This window comes from Oryctolagus cuniculus, chromosome 8 (assembly GCF_964237555.1).
Source record: "Oryctolagus cuniculus chromosome 8, mOryCun1.1, whole genome shotgun sequence".
NCBI lineage: Eukaryota > Metazoa > Chordata > Mammalia > Lagomorpha > Leporidae > Oryctolagus > Oryctolagus cuniculus.
This window is the reverse complement of record NC_091439.1, coordinates 87275927-87290907: the sequence shown is the minus strand read 5'-3', so window position 1 is coordinate 87290907 and position 14981 is coordinate 87275927. Positions and strand designations below refer to the sequence as shown.

General features: G+C 45.5%; 1 protein-coding gene across 2 annotated transcripts in view; it reads left to right on the top strand.

Annotated features, from left to right (window-relative positions):
• ANXA3 (annexin A3) overlaps positions 1–3621 on the top strand; it is a 64576-nt gene extending 60955 nt beyond the window's left edge. For both annotated transcript variants that reach the window (XM_008267690.4, XM_070047981.1), the window contains one exon: positions 3258–3621. In XM_008267690.4, the coding sequence (XP_008265912.1) occupies positions 3258–3317 (60 nt within the window). In that variant the 3' untranslated portion in view covers positions 3318–3621. The remainder of the gene's footprint in view (positions 1–3257) is intronic.
• Positions 3622–14981: the final 11360 nt, after the last annotated feature.

The window sequence follows — 14981 nt, the reverse complement described above, 5'->3', positions numbered from 1 at the left end:
CAATACCAAAGTGTTAGACCTATAATTTGAAACAATATAATGTTCCTCTATTTGTACCACCTCATATCCAATATTAGGGAATCTCATGATGTTCTCTCTGCTGATACGCAGGATCTTTGCAGAGGGTGAAGTTTCTGAATTTCAGAGGCTAGATTCCATTTTGTGTACCCTCCAAGCCTTTGATCTGTTTTCCTCTTCCTTCTGCTTCTTGTAGAGTCATTTGCCTCTTCATTGTGACCTTTCTCAGGGCTGACTAGTAGGAGAAAGGAGAGGAACAGAGGTGAAAAACAAAGGTGTATCTCTTATGACTTAGTAATAAGGTAATAATGGAAAATTTATATGAAGTTACATTTCTTATTCCATTGGTCAATAAATTAGTTGCCTACTTAATAAGTAACACAATTCCAGGCTCTTTAAGGGAAACTATAGTAGCCACCCTCAGTAATTTCATAATTGTCAGGGAGCCAGTAGGCAATCCAAAATAAACTTCAAATGGAAAGACATCACGGTGGAAGATAGAATGAAAATCGACAGTATAGGGTCGAAATCATGCAGGAGCCTTTTGGCAACGTTTACAGATTTTGGTCGTTAGCTTAAGGGTGATGGGAAGCCATCGAAGAATTTTTTTAAAAGATTTTATTTATTTTATTTGAGAGAGTTACAGACAGTGAGAGGGAGAGACAGAGAGAAAGGTCTTCCTTCCGTTGGTTCACTCCCCAAATGGCCACAGCGGCCGGAGCTGCACTGATCGGAAGTCAGGAGCCAGGTGCTTCCACCTGGTCTTCCACACAGGTGCAGGAGCCCAGTGACTGGGGCCATCCTGTACTGCCCTCCCAGGCCACAGCAGAGAGCTGGACCAGAAGTGGGGCAGCTGGGACTAGAACCAGTGAACATATGGGACCGCAGGCAGAGGATTAGCCTATTGCACCATGGCGCCAGCCCCACCTCTGAAGAATTTTTAACAGGATAGTGTCATGATCCTTGAAAAGACCCCTGTGGCTATGGAGAATGAATTGGACATAAAATAGAAACGATGTAGAGTGATGAATTAGGAGGTTATTGTATTAGTCATATTAGAGTAGCTACATCTGAGTTCATGGTGGTCCAAAGAGAGGAAAGAGAACAAGGGATCCAAAGCTCTTTAGGAGTTAAGACTTCAGGAACTTCATGTGATGTCTTGGTGTAAAAAGTGAAGAAAAGGAGGTATCAATGACGATATTTAGGTTTGCAACATGGGGACCAGATAATGGTGCCATTCCTTGTAAGAGGGTCAGGTTATATGATCTTCCTTTTTGTGGAGAGTGAGAGGAAGTTCATGAGATTGGTTTTGCGTGTTTTGAGTTTATGATGTCTTTGAAACGTGGTAGTGGAGAGGTCAAGCAGGACACTAGTGATTATATGAATATAGTTTGAGAGTCATTTATGTCAGTGAGTCTTTGGCTATGCATGAAAATCCTCTAGGGAGAAATAGAGAGTGAGAAAGAAGCTTGGAATGGACCTTAAAGCATCACCAACATGAGTGACTGGATAGAAGGGGAAGACAGAATTGGAGATGCCAGAGAGGAAGGAGGAAAGGCTGGGACCGCGGGGCAGAACAGACTTCAAGGGCAGAGAGTGTTTCCAGGAGGGTGAGATGGACAGTGTGCTGTGTCTGCTGACAGAAATGGAAGGCCTGAAGATGGACGTTAGATGAATACGCTTGTCATTGGACTTGATTTATGAAACAGTAAGGATTAACACCTTGGGAATACAGATTGGTGAATGAATGTAGGGTCAAACTAGTGGCAAGATAGGAGGGCATAGACTAGATTTACCGCAATCAAGTTGAAAAACAGAAAAAACTTTAAAAGCACCACAAAGAAAGAGTCCACAGGTTGAGTAACTGAGGAAGATAAAAGATGGGAACAAGGTTGGGAGAAAACAGAACCTTGGTACCACTGTCAAAAACTGAACAATAGAAACCTTCAGTTATTTTCTTAGGAGCAATTAATATGACATAATTCAAAAGGCATAAATTCTGTTTGGAGATTTGTAACTATGCAATGTAAATAGAATATTGCTAACCAGAAACAGAGGGTATGGAGGCAGGAGAAAGGACAAACGTTTGTGGGTTCCTACAGTGCATCAGAGTTTTGTACATGGCTCCGTGGTAAGACACTTGGGTATATTTTACTAACTGACAGAACCATAATATTTGCTTCCAATTCCAACCTGACTAAAGGTGACTCTTTGAATGCAAAGCTAGAGCATTGTTGGCCTCTTAGCAGTATGAGAGAATATTACATTCAGCCAAGCAAGACTTAAGAAACCCCATCAGTGAGCTCTGAAGTCTTACCAAGCAGAAGACTATGTATCGACGCCTCCTGTGTCTTCCTAGGAAAGCATCCTTAACCCCTTGTCGCCAAATGGCCCTGCTTCATTAATTCCCTTACATTATCACTTTCTCTGGCTTTTACATCATCTTCCCTGAAAGCAGTAAAGAAGTATTCACTGGTTTTGTTGCCTTGAAAAATGATTCAGGGTTTTTAAAAAAAGCAACTTTTAACTTTTTAGTTAAGAGCCAAGTTTCTCCTCCAGGGAAGTCTTCCATATAGCAAGCGTGGTGTCTTTATTCCGTAAGCCTTCGCCTGACTTGGTGTCTTTTCTCAACCCAGGTTTTCTTCTAGCCTGGAGCCTAGGAATTGATGTGCACGCTTTCTAGGGATGCGACTCACTTCACTGCCTTCAGTCAGGCAGTGCAGCCTGGTGTTAAGGGGCCAGCCTGCCTGGGTTCAGACCCGGCCTGTGTCACCTATTCTCTCTGATCTGGGGCAAGGTTGCTAACCTCTATTTTGCTCATCTGTTGAACAATGTTACCTTTTAACTTTGATGTAACCTGTATTCAGAGCTTTGACAAAGGTATATTGTAGTTTATACATATTAAGTCTTTTGAATAACACATATTTGGTAAATATTTGATATTATAATATTATGTAATTGTTGCAATCTTTTTAAACCCAAACTGAAATTTAGTTGCAAACTGTGGAGGAGAATACAGACATCACACACTGTAAAGGGGATGATGGGCTGGGGCATAATTATACCTGGGTATAAACCAGTGAGGGAAGTGCAGGTGCATTTTACTAACTGGTCTCATCACGAGCAAGCTCTTCAGTCGTCTCCCACCAACGTGAATGCCCGAATGCTGGGGGACTGGATTCATGTATGGTCCCCTCATTGCTTGTGCTGTATTTATTCTTCTCTGTTGGTCCTTGTAGTCAGATACGTCTGGAGACTACGAAGTCACGCTCTTGAAGATCTGTGGAGGAGATGACTGAGTTGAGAGGACAGTCTACAGTCGCCGCTCCGGGATGGACTCCACCTACTTCTTTCTCAATCAAGTGTGCACCGCAACCTGTTGGCCTAACGGAAATACTCACTGTTCCATAACAACAATGCAGGCAGAAAGTGATTATTTTAGAGCCTCTCATTCATAATATAGTAGTTGATACATGAAATTTAAGCTAGTATAAAAAATCTGCTATTATCAGAATTAGATTGCTGCTTAGGAACTAAAAAAAATCTGTGTATCATTCTAAACCACTAAACATACGGGTAATAAAAAATTTTGCCTTTGTTAAAGGTAATTTGTCTGTCTTTATCGTTTACCAACTTTGTGTGGTGCCCAATGCCAACAGTTAATTATACTTTAAAACATGCTCTTGTTATAAAAACTTACTGGGGGTAGGTATTTGGCCTAGCAGTTGAGACATTGCTTGCATTCCATGTCAGAGTGTCTGGGTTTGGGTCCTGGCCTGCTCCCCATTCCAGCTCCCTGCCAGTGAGCGCCCTCAGAGGCAGTGGTGATGGTTCAAGTGGTTGGCTCCCTGCCACCATATAGGAGACCTGGATTGAGTTCCAGGCTTCAGCCTGGCCCATCCCTGGCTTTTGCTGGCATTTAGGGAGTAAACCAGCAGACAGGAGCACACTCTCTCTGCCTCTATGCCTATCAGATAAAAACAAACACCTAGGGGCTGGTGATTTGATGTAACAGGCTAAGCCCCACCTACGGAGGCACCAGCATCCCATATGGGCACCAGTTCATGTCTCGGCTGCTCCTCTTCCAATCCAGGTCTCTGCTTATGGCCTGGGAAGGCAATGGAAGATGGCCCAAGGGCTTGGGTCCCTGCACCTATGTGGAGGAATCTCCTGGCTCCTGGTTTTGGATCAGCCTAGCGCCAGTTGTTACAGCCATTCAGGTAGGGAACCAGTGGGTAGAAGACCTTTCTGGCTCTCCCTCTCTCTGTAACTCTACCTCTAAAATAAAATAAAATCTTAAAAACACACACATACAAAGTTGTTGTTTTTGTTTACCTGTTACTTTACTAAGCATTCTCTTTAAGAATGGAATAGGGGCTGGTGTTTTGAAGCAGTGGGTTAAGCCACCACTTGTGATGCTGATGTTCCATATCATGCTAATTTGAGTCCCAGCTGCTCCACTTCTGATCCAGCTCCTTGCTAATGCACCTGGAAAGGCAGTAGAGAATGACCCAAGTAGTTGGGTTCTTGCCACCTATGTGGGAGATCAGGATGGAGTTCTTGGCTCCTGTGTTCAGGTTGGCCCAGCCCTGGCTATTGCAGGTATTTGGGTAATGAACCAGCAAATAGAAGATTTCTCAATTTCTCTCTCTCAATCTCTCTCTCTCTTTCTCTCTCTCTCTCTCTCTGTGTGCGTGTGTGTGTAGCTCTACTTTTCAAATAAATAAATAAAACCTTTTTTTTAAAGAAAAAAAGAAAGGAATAAGGGGCCGGTGTTGTGGCATAGCAGGTAAAGCTGCCTTCTGCAGTGCCAGCATTCCATATGGGGATTAGATCGAGTCCCAGTTGCTCCACTTCCAATCCAGCTCTCTGCTGTGGCCTGGGAAAGCAGTGGAAGATGGACCAAGTCCTTGGGCCCCTGACCTGTATGGGAGACTGTGGGGAGCAAACCGGACTAGACTGAGTTACTGGAATTAAGACTTATTCTATGCATCTGCTCTCCCACAATGTGGCGTTGGGAGAGAAGTAAACAGCTTCCGCACAGCTGCCTCCAGTTCAATCAATAAACTGTAGGACTTGCTCCTGATTGGAGAGCAGCGTACTCGGCGTGTGGGCAGCCGAGTTGGGATTGGCAGAGGAGGACTATAAAGGAGGAGAGAGACGGCATGCACCAGGAACATCTAAGGGGAACATCTAGCTGAAGGAACACCTGTGCAGCCCCCGAGAAGAGCCGGCCGGCGGTGTGCCGCTCCCCTGCGGAAGTGGGGAATGTGGCCAGGGGGAACTGCCCTTCCACGGAGGTGGAAGGGATAGTAGCCAACCCGGGAAGAACCAGCAGCAAACCCGGGGAGGGCCGAGCAGACAGAAAGAACAGCGCAGGGTCCTGTGTCGTTCCTCCACAAAGAGGGGGAGCGACATAATGGTGCCATGACTCGGATATGAAGCCTAGGCAGGGCTTAGTGTCGTTCCTCCACGAAGAGGGGGAGCGACATAATGGTGCCGTGACTCGGATATGAAGCCTAGGCAGGGTTTAGTGTCGTTCCTCCACGAAGAGGGGGAGCGACATAATGGTGCCGTGACTCGGATAAGGAAACTTAGGAGGGAAGAAATGACTCGGATAGGAAACCTAGGACGGATAGGAAACTTAGGAGGGAAGAAACGGGAAGAAGTGGGAAAATACCGGAGAGAGAGACTAGCAAAGAGCCTAGGTGCCGGAAGAAGCTATTGAAAGCCTAGGCATAGACTCGGATATGGACTGTGGGAAAGAAGTTAGGATTGAAAGCGAAAGTGAAAGCTTTCATAGACTCGGATGCGGACTATGGCGGGGAAGCTAGGAGATTGAAAGCGAAAGTGAAACCTGGAAGAGGCTTGGACTCGGATACGGACTGTGGGGAGAAGCCAGGAGAAATGAGAGGAATATTGTTGGAAGAAAACTTAAGGAAACATACCGGGTAGAGAAAAATGTTAGGGAGGATGAAGCCGCGAGTGCAGGCCGAGGCGGAGATATAAGCCACCTTGGAATTCTTCAAGTCACCCCGGGGAGCAAGAGGCGAAGATCTGGAACCAGAGGCAGAGACTTGGGCCGCCAGGTTGAAATTCGCCAGGTTAGTCCGGGGAACTTGGACTGAATGCCGGTGGTGGCGGAAACATTCGCGGAAGCCGCCGCGTGCAGAGAGAGCATGGGGCGTGAATAGATAGGGAACGGGGCTGGCGTAGGCCGTGGTGCAGACGCGAAGGGCGTGGAGACCGCGGAGCGCGCGAAGCCAAGCCGCGCAGATGAGGCGCGGGCTGAAGCGGCGCAGAGCCGGGAACCCGCCGGCGGGGCGAGGCGCCGGAAAGCCGCAGGGATAAGAGAAACAGAAGTTTAGAAGTAAAAGAGAAATAGGAATGATGGAAGATAGAAGTAAAATGGGAGAAATAGGAATGCCTGGAGATAGAGAAATAGAGAAATAGAAAGGCCTCCCTACAACACTGCAATGTGAGAGCTTGGATTCGGTCTGCCTGATTAAGTGAGGCGATGAGCACGATGAGCACCTGCGGCGGCTAGCAGCTTATGCGCCGCAGGTCACCGAAGACAGGCACGAATTAACATCAGTAAGGCTTCCCCACAATGCAACAATTAGGAGGCTTGGATTCGGTCTGCCTGATTTAAGGCGGTAAGCACCAGCAAGCAGCTCGACCAAAGCATGAGCTGCAGGTCACCGAAGATAGGCACAAACCAACACTAATAAGTCTCCCCCACAATATGGCAATGAGAAGGCTTGGATTCGGTTTGCCTGATAGGTTTTGTAAGCCCCTGCGGGCAGAGCAGAGCATGCGCTGCAGGGCACCGAACACAGGCACGCATCAGCGCCTAAAAACCTCCTCACAACATGGCGAAGAGAGGACCCGGATTCGGTTTTCCTGATTGATAGGACTTGTAAGAGCCTGTGGCAACTCTAGCAAGTAGAGCAGAGTGTGTGCCGCGGGACACCGAAGACAGGCGCGTATCAACGCCAAAAATAAAAAGAAAGGGGGATCTGTGGGGAGCAAACCGGACTAGACTGAGTTACTGGAATTAAGACTTATTCTATGCATCTGCTCTCCCACAATGTGGCGTTGGGAGAGAAGTAAACAGCTTCCGCACAGCTGCCTCCAGTTCAATCAATAAACTGTAGGACTTGCTCCTGATTGGAGAGCAGCGTACTCGGCGTGTGGGCAGCCGAGTTGGGATTGGCAGAGGAGGACTATAAAGGAGGAGAGAGACGGCATGCACCAGGAACATCTAAGGGGAACATCTAGCTGAAGGAACACCTGTGCAGCCCCCGAGAAGAGCCGGCCGGCGGTGTGCCGCTCCCCTGCGGAAGTGGGGAATGTGGCCAGGGGGAACTGCCCTTCCACGGAGGTGGAAGGGATAGTAGCCAACCCGGGAAGAACCAGCAGCAAACCCGGGGAGGGCCGAGCAGACAGAAAGAACAGCACAGGGTCCTGTGTCGTTCCTCCACGAAGAGGGGGAGCGACAGGAGACTGGAAAGAAGTTCCTGGCTCCTGGCTCCTGGCTTCGGATCAGCACAGCTCCAGCTGTTGTGGCCATCTGGGGAGTTAACCAGCAGATGGAAGACCTGTCTGTCTGTCTGTCTGTCTCTCTCTCTCTTTCTCTGCCTCTCCTTCTCTGTCTGTGTAACTGACTTTCAAATAAATAAATAAACCTTTTTTAAAAAAAGGAATAAAAAAGGAGATGTAAGTGACCCTGGCGTGCCCTTTCTAGTTATAATCAAGCTATAGGATTGGCAAGGTATAGTAAATTATTTCTGCCCCAGAAAGTATCTACTGAACTATTAATCTAACTACTTCCTCTCTGGAAGGCAGGCATGAATTGTGGGTTGTTCCATGGTAAATGCTACTTTCCCAGAATAGGTATTTAGAATCAAGTCTAAGGTTTCCTTTTCCCCTAAGTTGGTAAAATTAAGCATTTTCATAATCCTTGTGTTGTCCCCTTGAGTGGGCTCTAATGAGAAATATCCTGACTGCTATGAAATACATGAAGTCAGACATTCCAGCTGGAGTTCTTAGCCTGGACATGGAAATGGTCAGGCTGTGATTGTGGTGTGGGAGTCCAGGCCCTCAAGTCAATGTGGGCCACTGGCCAATGCCTCTCAGGTCTTTCAGGAAGATGGAGTGGTTCCTTCTTGATCTGGGGTTCCCAAAAGGCTTCAGGGGATAACACACAGAGCTTTAGAGTCCAGCACACCTGTTTTTGACTTGCTATCCCTAGTAGTTGATCCTGGCATCTACTAATCCCTAAGAAACTTAAATTATCGGCCGGCGCCGCGGCTCACTAGGCTAATCCTCCGCCTAGCGGCGCCGGCACACCGGGTTCTAGTCCCAGTCGGGGCTCCGGATTCTGTCCCGGTTGCCCCTCTTCCAGGCCAGCCCTCTGCTGTGGCCAGGGAGTGCAGTGGAGGATGGCCCAGGTGCTTGGGCCCTGCACCCCATGGGAGACCAGGAAAAGCACCTGGCTCCTGGCTCCTGCCATCGGATCAGCGCGGTGCGCCGGCCGCAGCGCGCCGGCCGCGGCGGCCATTGGAGGGTGAACCAACGGCAAAAAGGAAGACCTTTCTCTCTGTCTCTCTCTCTCACTGTCCACTCTGCCTGTCAAAAAAAAAAAAAAAAAAAAAAGAAACTTAAATTATCTCATCAATTTTAGTTCATCTGTTTGAAAGGCAAAGCAATAGAGAGAGGGAGAGAAGAAGAGAAAGACATCTTTCACATCTGCTGTTTACTCCCCAAATGGCCACAACAGCAAGGACTAGACCAGGCCAAAATAAGAAGCCTAGAAATTTTTTGATAGAAAGCTTTTATTTAATAAATATAAATTTCATAAGTACAACTTTTGGATTATAGCGATTCTTCCCCCCATACCCACCCTCCCACCCCCAAACCATCCCACCTCCTACTCCCTCTCCCATCCCATTCTTCATTAAGATTTGATTTTAATTAACTTTATATACAGAAGATCAACTCTATACAAAGTAAAGATTTCAACAGTTTGCACCCACACAGACACACAAAGTATAAAGTACTGTTTGAAGACTAGTTCACCATTAATTCTCATAGTACAACACATTAAGGACAGAGATCCTAAATGGGGAGTAAGTGCACAGTGACTCCTGTTGTTGATTCAAGAATTGACACCCTTATTTATGATGTCAGTGATCACCCGAGGCTCTTGTCATGAGCTGCCAAGGCTATGGAAGCCTCTTAATTCCACAAACTCCGACCTTATTTAGACAAGGCCATAAGCAAAGTGGAAGTTCTCTCCTCCCTTCAGAGAAAGGTACCTCCTTCTTTGATGGTCCCTTCTTTCCATTGGGATCTCACAGAGATCTTTCATGTAGGTCATTTTTTGCCACAGTGTCTTGGCTTTCTGTGCCTGAAATGCTATCATGGGCTTTTTATTTTTTTAAAAGATTTTATTTATTTGATAGGTAGAGTTACAGACAGTGAGAAGGAGAGACACAGACAAAGGTCTTTCTCCTGTTGGTTTACTCCCCAGATGGCTGCAATGGCCAGAGCTGTGCCGATCCAAAGCCAGGAGCCAGGTGCCTCTTCCCAGTCTCCCATACAGGTGCAGGGAGCCAAGCACTTGACCATCTTCTATTTCTTTTCCAGGCCATAGCACAGAGCTGGATTGGAAGAGGGGCAACCAGGACTAGAACCAGCACCCATATGGGATGCCGGCACTGCTGGCAGAGGATTAACCAAGTGTGCCACAGGGCTGGCCCCTCTCATGGGTTTTTTAGCCAGATCTAAATGCCTTAAGGGTTGATTCTGAGACCAGAGTGCTGTTTAGGGCATTTGTTATTCTATGAGTCTGCTGTGTGACCTGCTTCCCATGTTGGATGGTTCTCTCCTTTTTAATTCTGTCTATTATTATTAGCAGACACTTGGTCTTATTTATGTGATCCCTTTGACACTTAATGCTATCTTTATGATCAGCTATGAACTTCGACTGATCACTTTAACTAGTAAGATAGAAGCCTAGAATTTATCCAAGTTTTTCACATAGCTAGCAAGGGTCCAAGCACTTGAGTCATCATTTGCTATCTACCAGGGTGCATTGGCATAAAGGTGCATTGGAAGCAGAGGTGCCAGGACTGGCAAGCTGATAGGGGTTGCAGTGGCTTAACCCGTGTTGTCACAACGCCCACCACTGTCATACTTAAATATTAAGTAAGATAATGCCTGTGAAGTACTTAGCACCTGGACTAAGGGTTCAAGTACCGTTAGCTACCATCAGGCCCCAGCAACATCAAAATGATCCCAATAGCACCTCAGCCTTTCTTCAACAGACTTCAGTTCACCTGCCACTGGCCAAACCCTGTGTTAAATATTAGATGGAACACAGTGGACTAAGACACATTTCCTTTGCTAAGGAGCTTAAGATCTGTTGAGAGAGAGGGTGGGGGAGGGGAGGGGAGGGGAGAGGAGAGGAGAGGAGAGGAGAGGAGAGGAGAGGAGAGGAGAGGAGAGGAGAGGAGAGGAGAGGAAAGAGAAGAGAAGTAAGCAAACAACACGGCGTATGGGCATGCATTGAAAGTAGCACTGAAGGTAGGAGGCAGTAATTCAACCTAATGAAGGTCACAAACTCGATCAGAAAAAAGAAAGGGAGAGGATCTTCAGACAGGTAAAAGCACTCTGCAAAGTTGCAGAGTAATAAAATTACCTGGTGTGTGCACGGCTGTACCCAAAATTTAGTGATGGTTGAGGTTTGGGGACAAGCAAGGTGACAGGTGGCAGACAGGGGTCAGGATATAAACCTGACATACAATGCTGAAGCCATTACAAGCAGGGGAGAGTGATGGAAAGCATTGCAGGAGGACTTTAATGAGGGAAGTGATTGGTCAGTTTTTTGTGAGTTAGGAGAGAAGGAAATATATGGGAGGGGGAAGGTAGAGACAGGGAGTCCATTTAGCAAGTTCTGTGATCAACATCGGCCATGTCAGCCTGAAATATAATGATGGTAGGGGAGAATAAAGAAAAAAAAACAAGCCCTCAAATGTTTAGCAGATAAAATCAAGCAAACGTGATAATCAAAGCAGCCAAGTATCCACTGTGTTGCATAGTTTGGGTTCTGAGTTGGTAAATTAGTATATCTCCAAGCAGTAAATCAATACTAATACTCACTGAGTCCTTACTAAATATCAGGTACCATGTTAAATAGTGTGGTATACTTTATTTTTTTAAAGATTTATTTATTTATTTGAAAGTGAGGGTTACACACAGAGAGAAGGAGAGGCAGAGAAAGAGAGAGAGAGAGGTCTTCCATCCACAGGTTGACTCCCCAGTTGGCTGCAATGGCCGGAGCTGTGCCCATCTGAAGCCAGGAGCCAGAAGCTTCTTCCGGGTCTCCCACATGGGTGCAGGGACCAAGGACTTGGGCCATCTTCCACTGCTTTCCCAGGCCACAGCAGAGAGCTGGATTGGAAGTGGAGCAACCAGGACTTGAACTGGTGCCCATATGGGGTGCCAGCACTGCAGGTGGTGGCTTTGCCTGCTACGCCACAGCGCTGATCCCGTGGTATACTTTAACTTGTTGATCTTCAAGCCACCTTACAATGTAGACACTAATAGCTACGAGGGTACTTCAAAACATTTGTGGAAAATAGGAAATTAAAATATCTTTAGTTGGTATGAAAAATTGTTAAATCCATGCATAATTTTTTCACAATCCACATTCTCCATGAACTTTTTGAAGACTTCTCCTACAGAAATGAAAACCTGAAGAAATTAAGTGACTTCTATCAAAAGAACCAGGATTTAAACCTAGTGGCTCTGGGGCTGATGTTATGGCACAGTAGGTTAAGCCAATGCCTACAGTACCAGCATCCCAAATGAGTACCAGTTCAAGTCCCAGCTGCTCCACTTCTGATCCAGCTCCCTGCTAATGTGCTTGGGAAAACAGCAGAGGATGCTCCACGTACTTGAGGCCCTGCCATCCACATGGGAGACTTGTATGGAGTTCTAGGCTCTTGGCCTCAGCCTGTCCCAGTCCTGACTGATGTATCCATTTGATGAATGAACCACTGAATGGAAGATATTTCCCTTTCTCTCTCTCTCAAATAAAAAAAAAATTCTTACAAAAAAAAAAAAAATTAGGCCTAGTGGTCCAGGACCACTGTAGGGCTCTCCTCAACCCTACAATGCCATGTACTTGAATGCTGGGATTCTTGTCTGTTGCCTCACTGTTGCGTCTTTATGCTTAGAATAGTGCTTGGCACATAAAGTCACTTTGCCTTTGTTAAACGGAAGTTCTTTCTCCTCTAAGCTTTTGAATGACATCAGTGAGCTTGGGTGGCCATTTAAACCTTTGACATGGTACCTGAGTCTCAGCTTCCTAGATTCCCACCCCTCTGGCGTTCTCCTTGCTTTGTGTGCGTTGAACCAGCTGGGGGCTGCTGCTCCAGAAAACTAATGTGAAGTGGCTTAAAAGAGAAATTTATTTTGGGGCAAAAATTTTTTCAGATCCATGCATATAAATATCTTCAAAAAGTTTATGAAAATGCAAATTATAAAAAGCTATGCATGGATTTCACTTTTTTGCACCAATGTAAACTTATCTTTCCATTTTTGACAAACTTTTTAAAGTAATCTCGTATTTCTGATGATTCTGATGAAACACAGCTATCTCAGGGTGATTGCTGTTAGCCTTCCAAAGAACCTCAGTGCTTACTTAAATATTTAAATGTCTAAGTGAAAGGGGAAATATATAGCAGAGGAGTAGCACCTGCCCAGATGGCTTCAGGCAAATTAGTTTACCATTCTAAGCCACATATTCTTCATCTTTAAAATGGAGACAATAGCAGCATCTATCATAAAAAGTCATTCATAAAGTGATTTTATAATTAAATGGGAGAACGTTTAAAAGCACTTGTCACAGAGCATAGTACCAGATAAGCTCTCAATAAATAAATGTTAGCCTGTATCGTGTTACTAATGTGGTGTGTTATTCAAGGGCCATGCTTTTCATTGCCTCCAACTTCCACAAGGTGGCAGGTCGAGTTCAAAGTGGACCCCATGGCTTTGTAGCCCAATGGTGAAACTTACTCTACTTGCTTTTCTAGAATATTTTTATGGTCCAGGTAATTTCTTGTTGCTGTAAACTCCTTCTTGATGGAACATGTGGATCATTTAATTTAATCCTGCTTCTCCGGATTCTCTGAACCATCTGCATGTACGTGAAATGTATACCAATTCTGCCTCGATCACTTGCATGAGTGAGTGTGTTCCAATCGGCTTATTAAGCATTAAGTTTAGTCCCTGAAAACTGTGAAGAAGAAAAAGTTTGCAGATGAATTGCTACAGGGGACAGGAGATTTGCTCGCCTCATCCTAGAGGAATAGATTATTTGTTCTATCAATTAGGAACTGCAAAAATGGCAAATGAAAATACTAATAGGATATTCTCTAGTCTACCTGTAAAAGCAGATTGAAAATCATTTTTGAATATTGTAATTCAGTCTTTTCTCTTGTGTTTCTTTTTCCATTTCCTCCATTTCATGTCATTTTATTAGCCTACAACTTTATTTAGTTTTTAAAATGTTGATTTGGGGGTCAGATCAAACTGGGTTCAAATCCTGGCTTTATCAGTTATCATAGCAATACATATAGCAGTATTTGACAAGTACTTAACCTCTTAAATAGTTGGGAGGATTAAATGAAATGAAGCATGTGAAGAATTTAGCACATAAATATTAATTACTGGTATTTCATTGGGATAGTGAGGTTCTCGGTGTATTTTCCAGTGATTAGCAGATAGCAAGTCTTCAATCAGCATTTGTAGAACATGTAAAAGGAAACACATTTTTACACTGCACAGTGATACTAACTGTAAGAGCGTGGGAAGTCTTTGGCACAAGGCTCACTTGGAATCAGTGTTATGTGGTCAGATGTGTCCATCGCAGTGGTCGGGTTGCAGAATCCTGACCAGGTTCTCTAGACTCATTTCCTGCCCATAAGTTGATTACTGTATACATGTGAGTGGGCAAGTTGCTTAACCTTTTCATGGCTTGATTCATGTTCCCTATTTTTCTCAGTGTGGGAGACTTAGTCGATTCACTAGGGGGGATTTTCGATGTGGCACAGCTAGCCCTTCTGGTTCGTAGTTAAGAAAGCAAATGAAGTAGACCTCTTGGCTGTTCCCTGCCACTGAAACTCATGGTTTCTGAAACATGGAAAGCACCCCGAATTTCTCTGCAACCCCATCCCCAGCAAACCCACAAACTCTGATCTTTCCCACCCACTCTCTGTGTGTCCCCCTGGGGCTCTGAGGGTTCCGGGAGGATTGGTTGCTTTGTGCTTAGGCTCACTGGTACTGTACTTCTTGCAGTTGCAAAACACTCCGCTTTGTGCCCATGCTCTACCCTGCTTTGAGACCTGAGTTTGCCTGTTTCCCTAGGTTTTACAAAGTCAGAAGTGAGAGAGAAGACTTTCAAAGGAGGAAGAGGGTGAAGAGCTTCAGCAGTAAATGTTGAAAAGAAATCTCAACTCCCCCCACCCCCAAACCCAAGATAGCAAAATGCCCCCACTGGACTGAAGTGTTTTTAAAACACAACAATGCATTGGAGAACATGGGTCTTTAGAACCTCCATGTCCTCTCTGGCACAAGCTTTGTGGAACTGGGTGTAGCAATAAAGCAAGCTCCAAGGTGGCTTGCAGAGCCCTAGGCTTGCCTGAGGAGACAGGTGTGATTTGTCGATTGCTACAAAGAAAAATCAACTCCCAGGCAAAATAGAATTTTGAAAAAGGACATTGAGATATAATCAACTCCTGCCCAAGGGAGCATGGGCAGTGGGGTAGAAGAGGGGGCTTTTGTTCAGAGGTTCCAGGGGTAGCAAGTTGGTGAGAATGAGCCCCAGTTCACACCTCCCAGTAATCCAGGGCCTAACAGGTGCTGCTGGCCACATATCTCAGATGGAGCTTAGA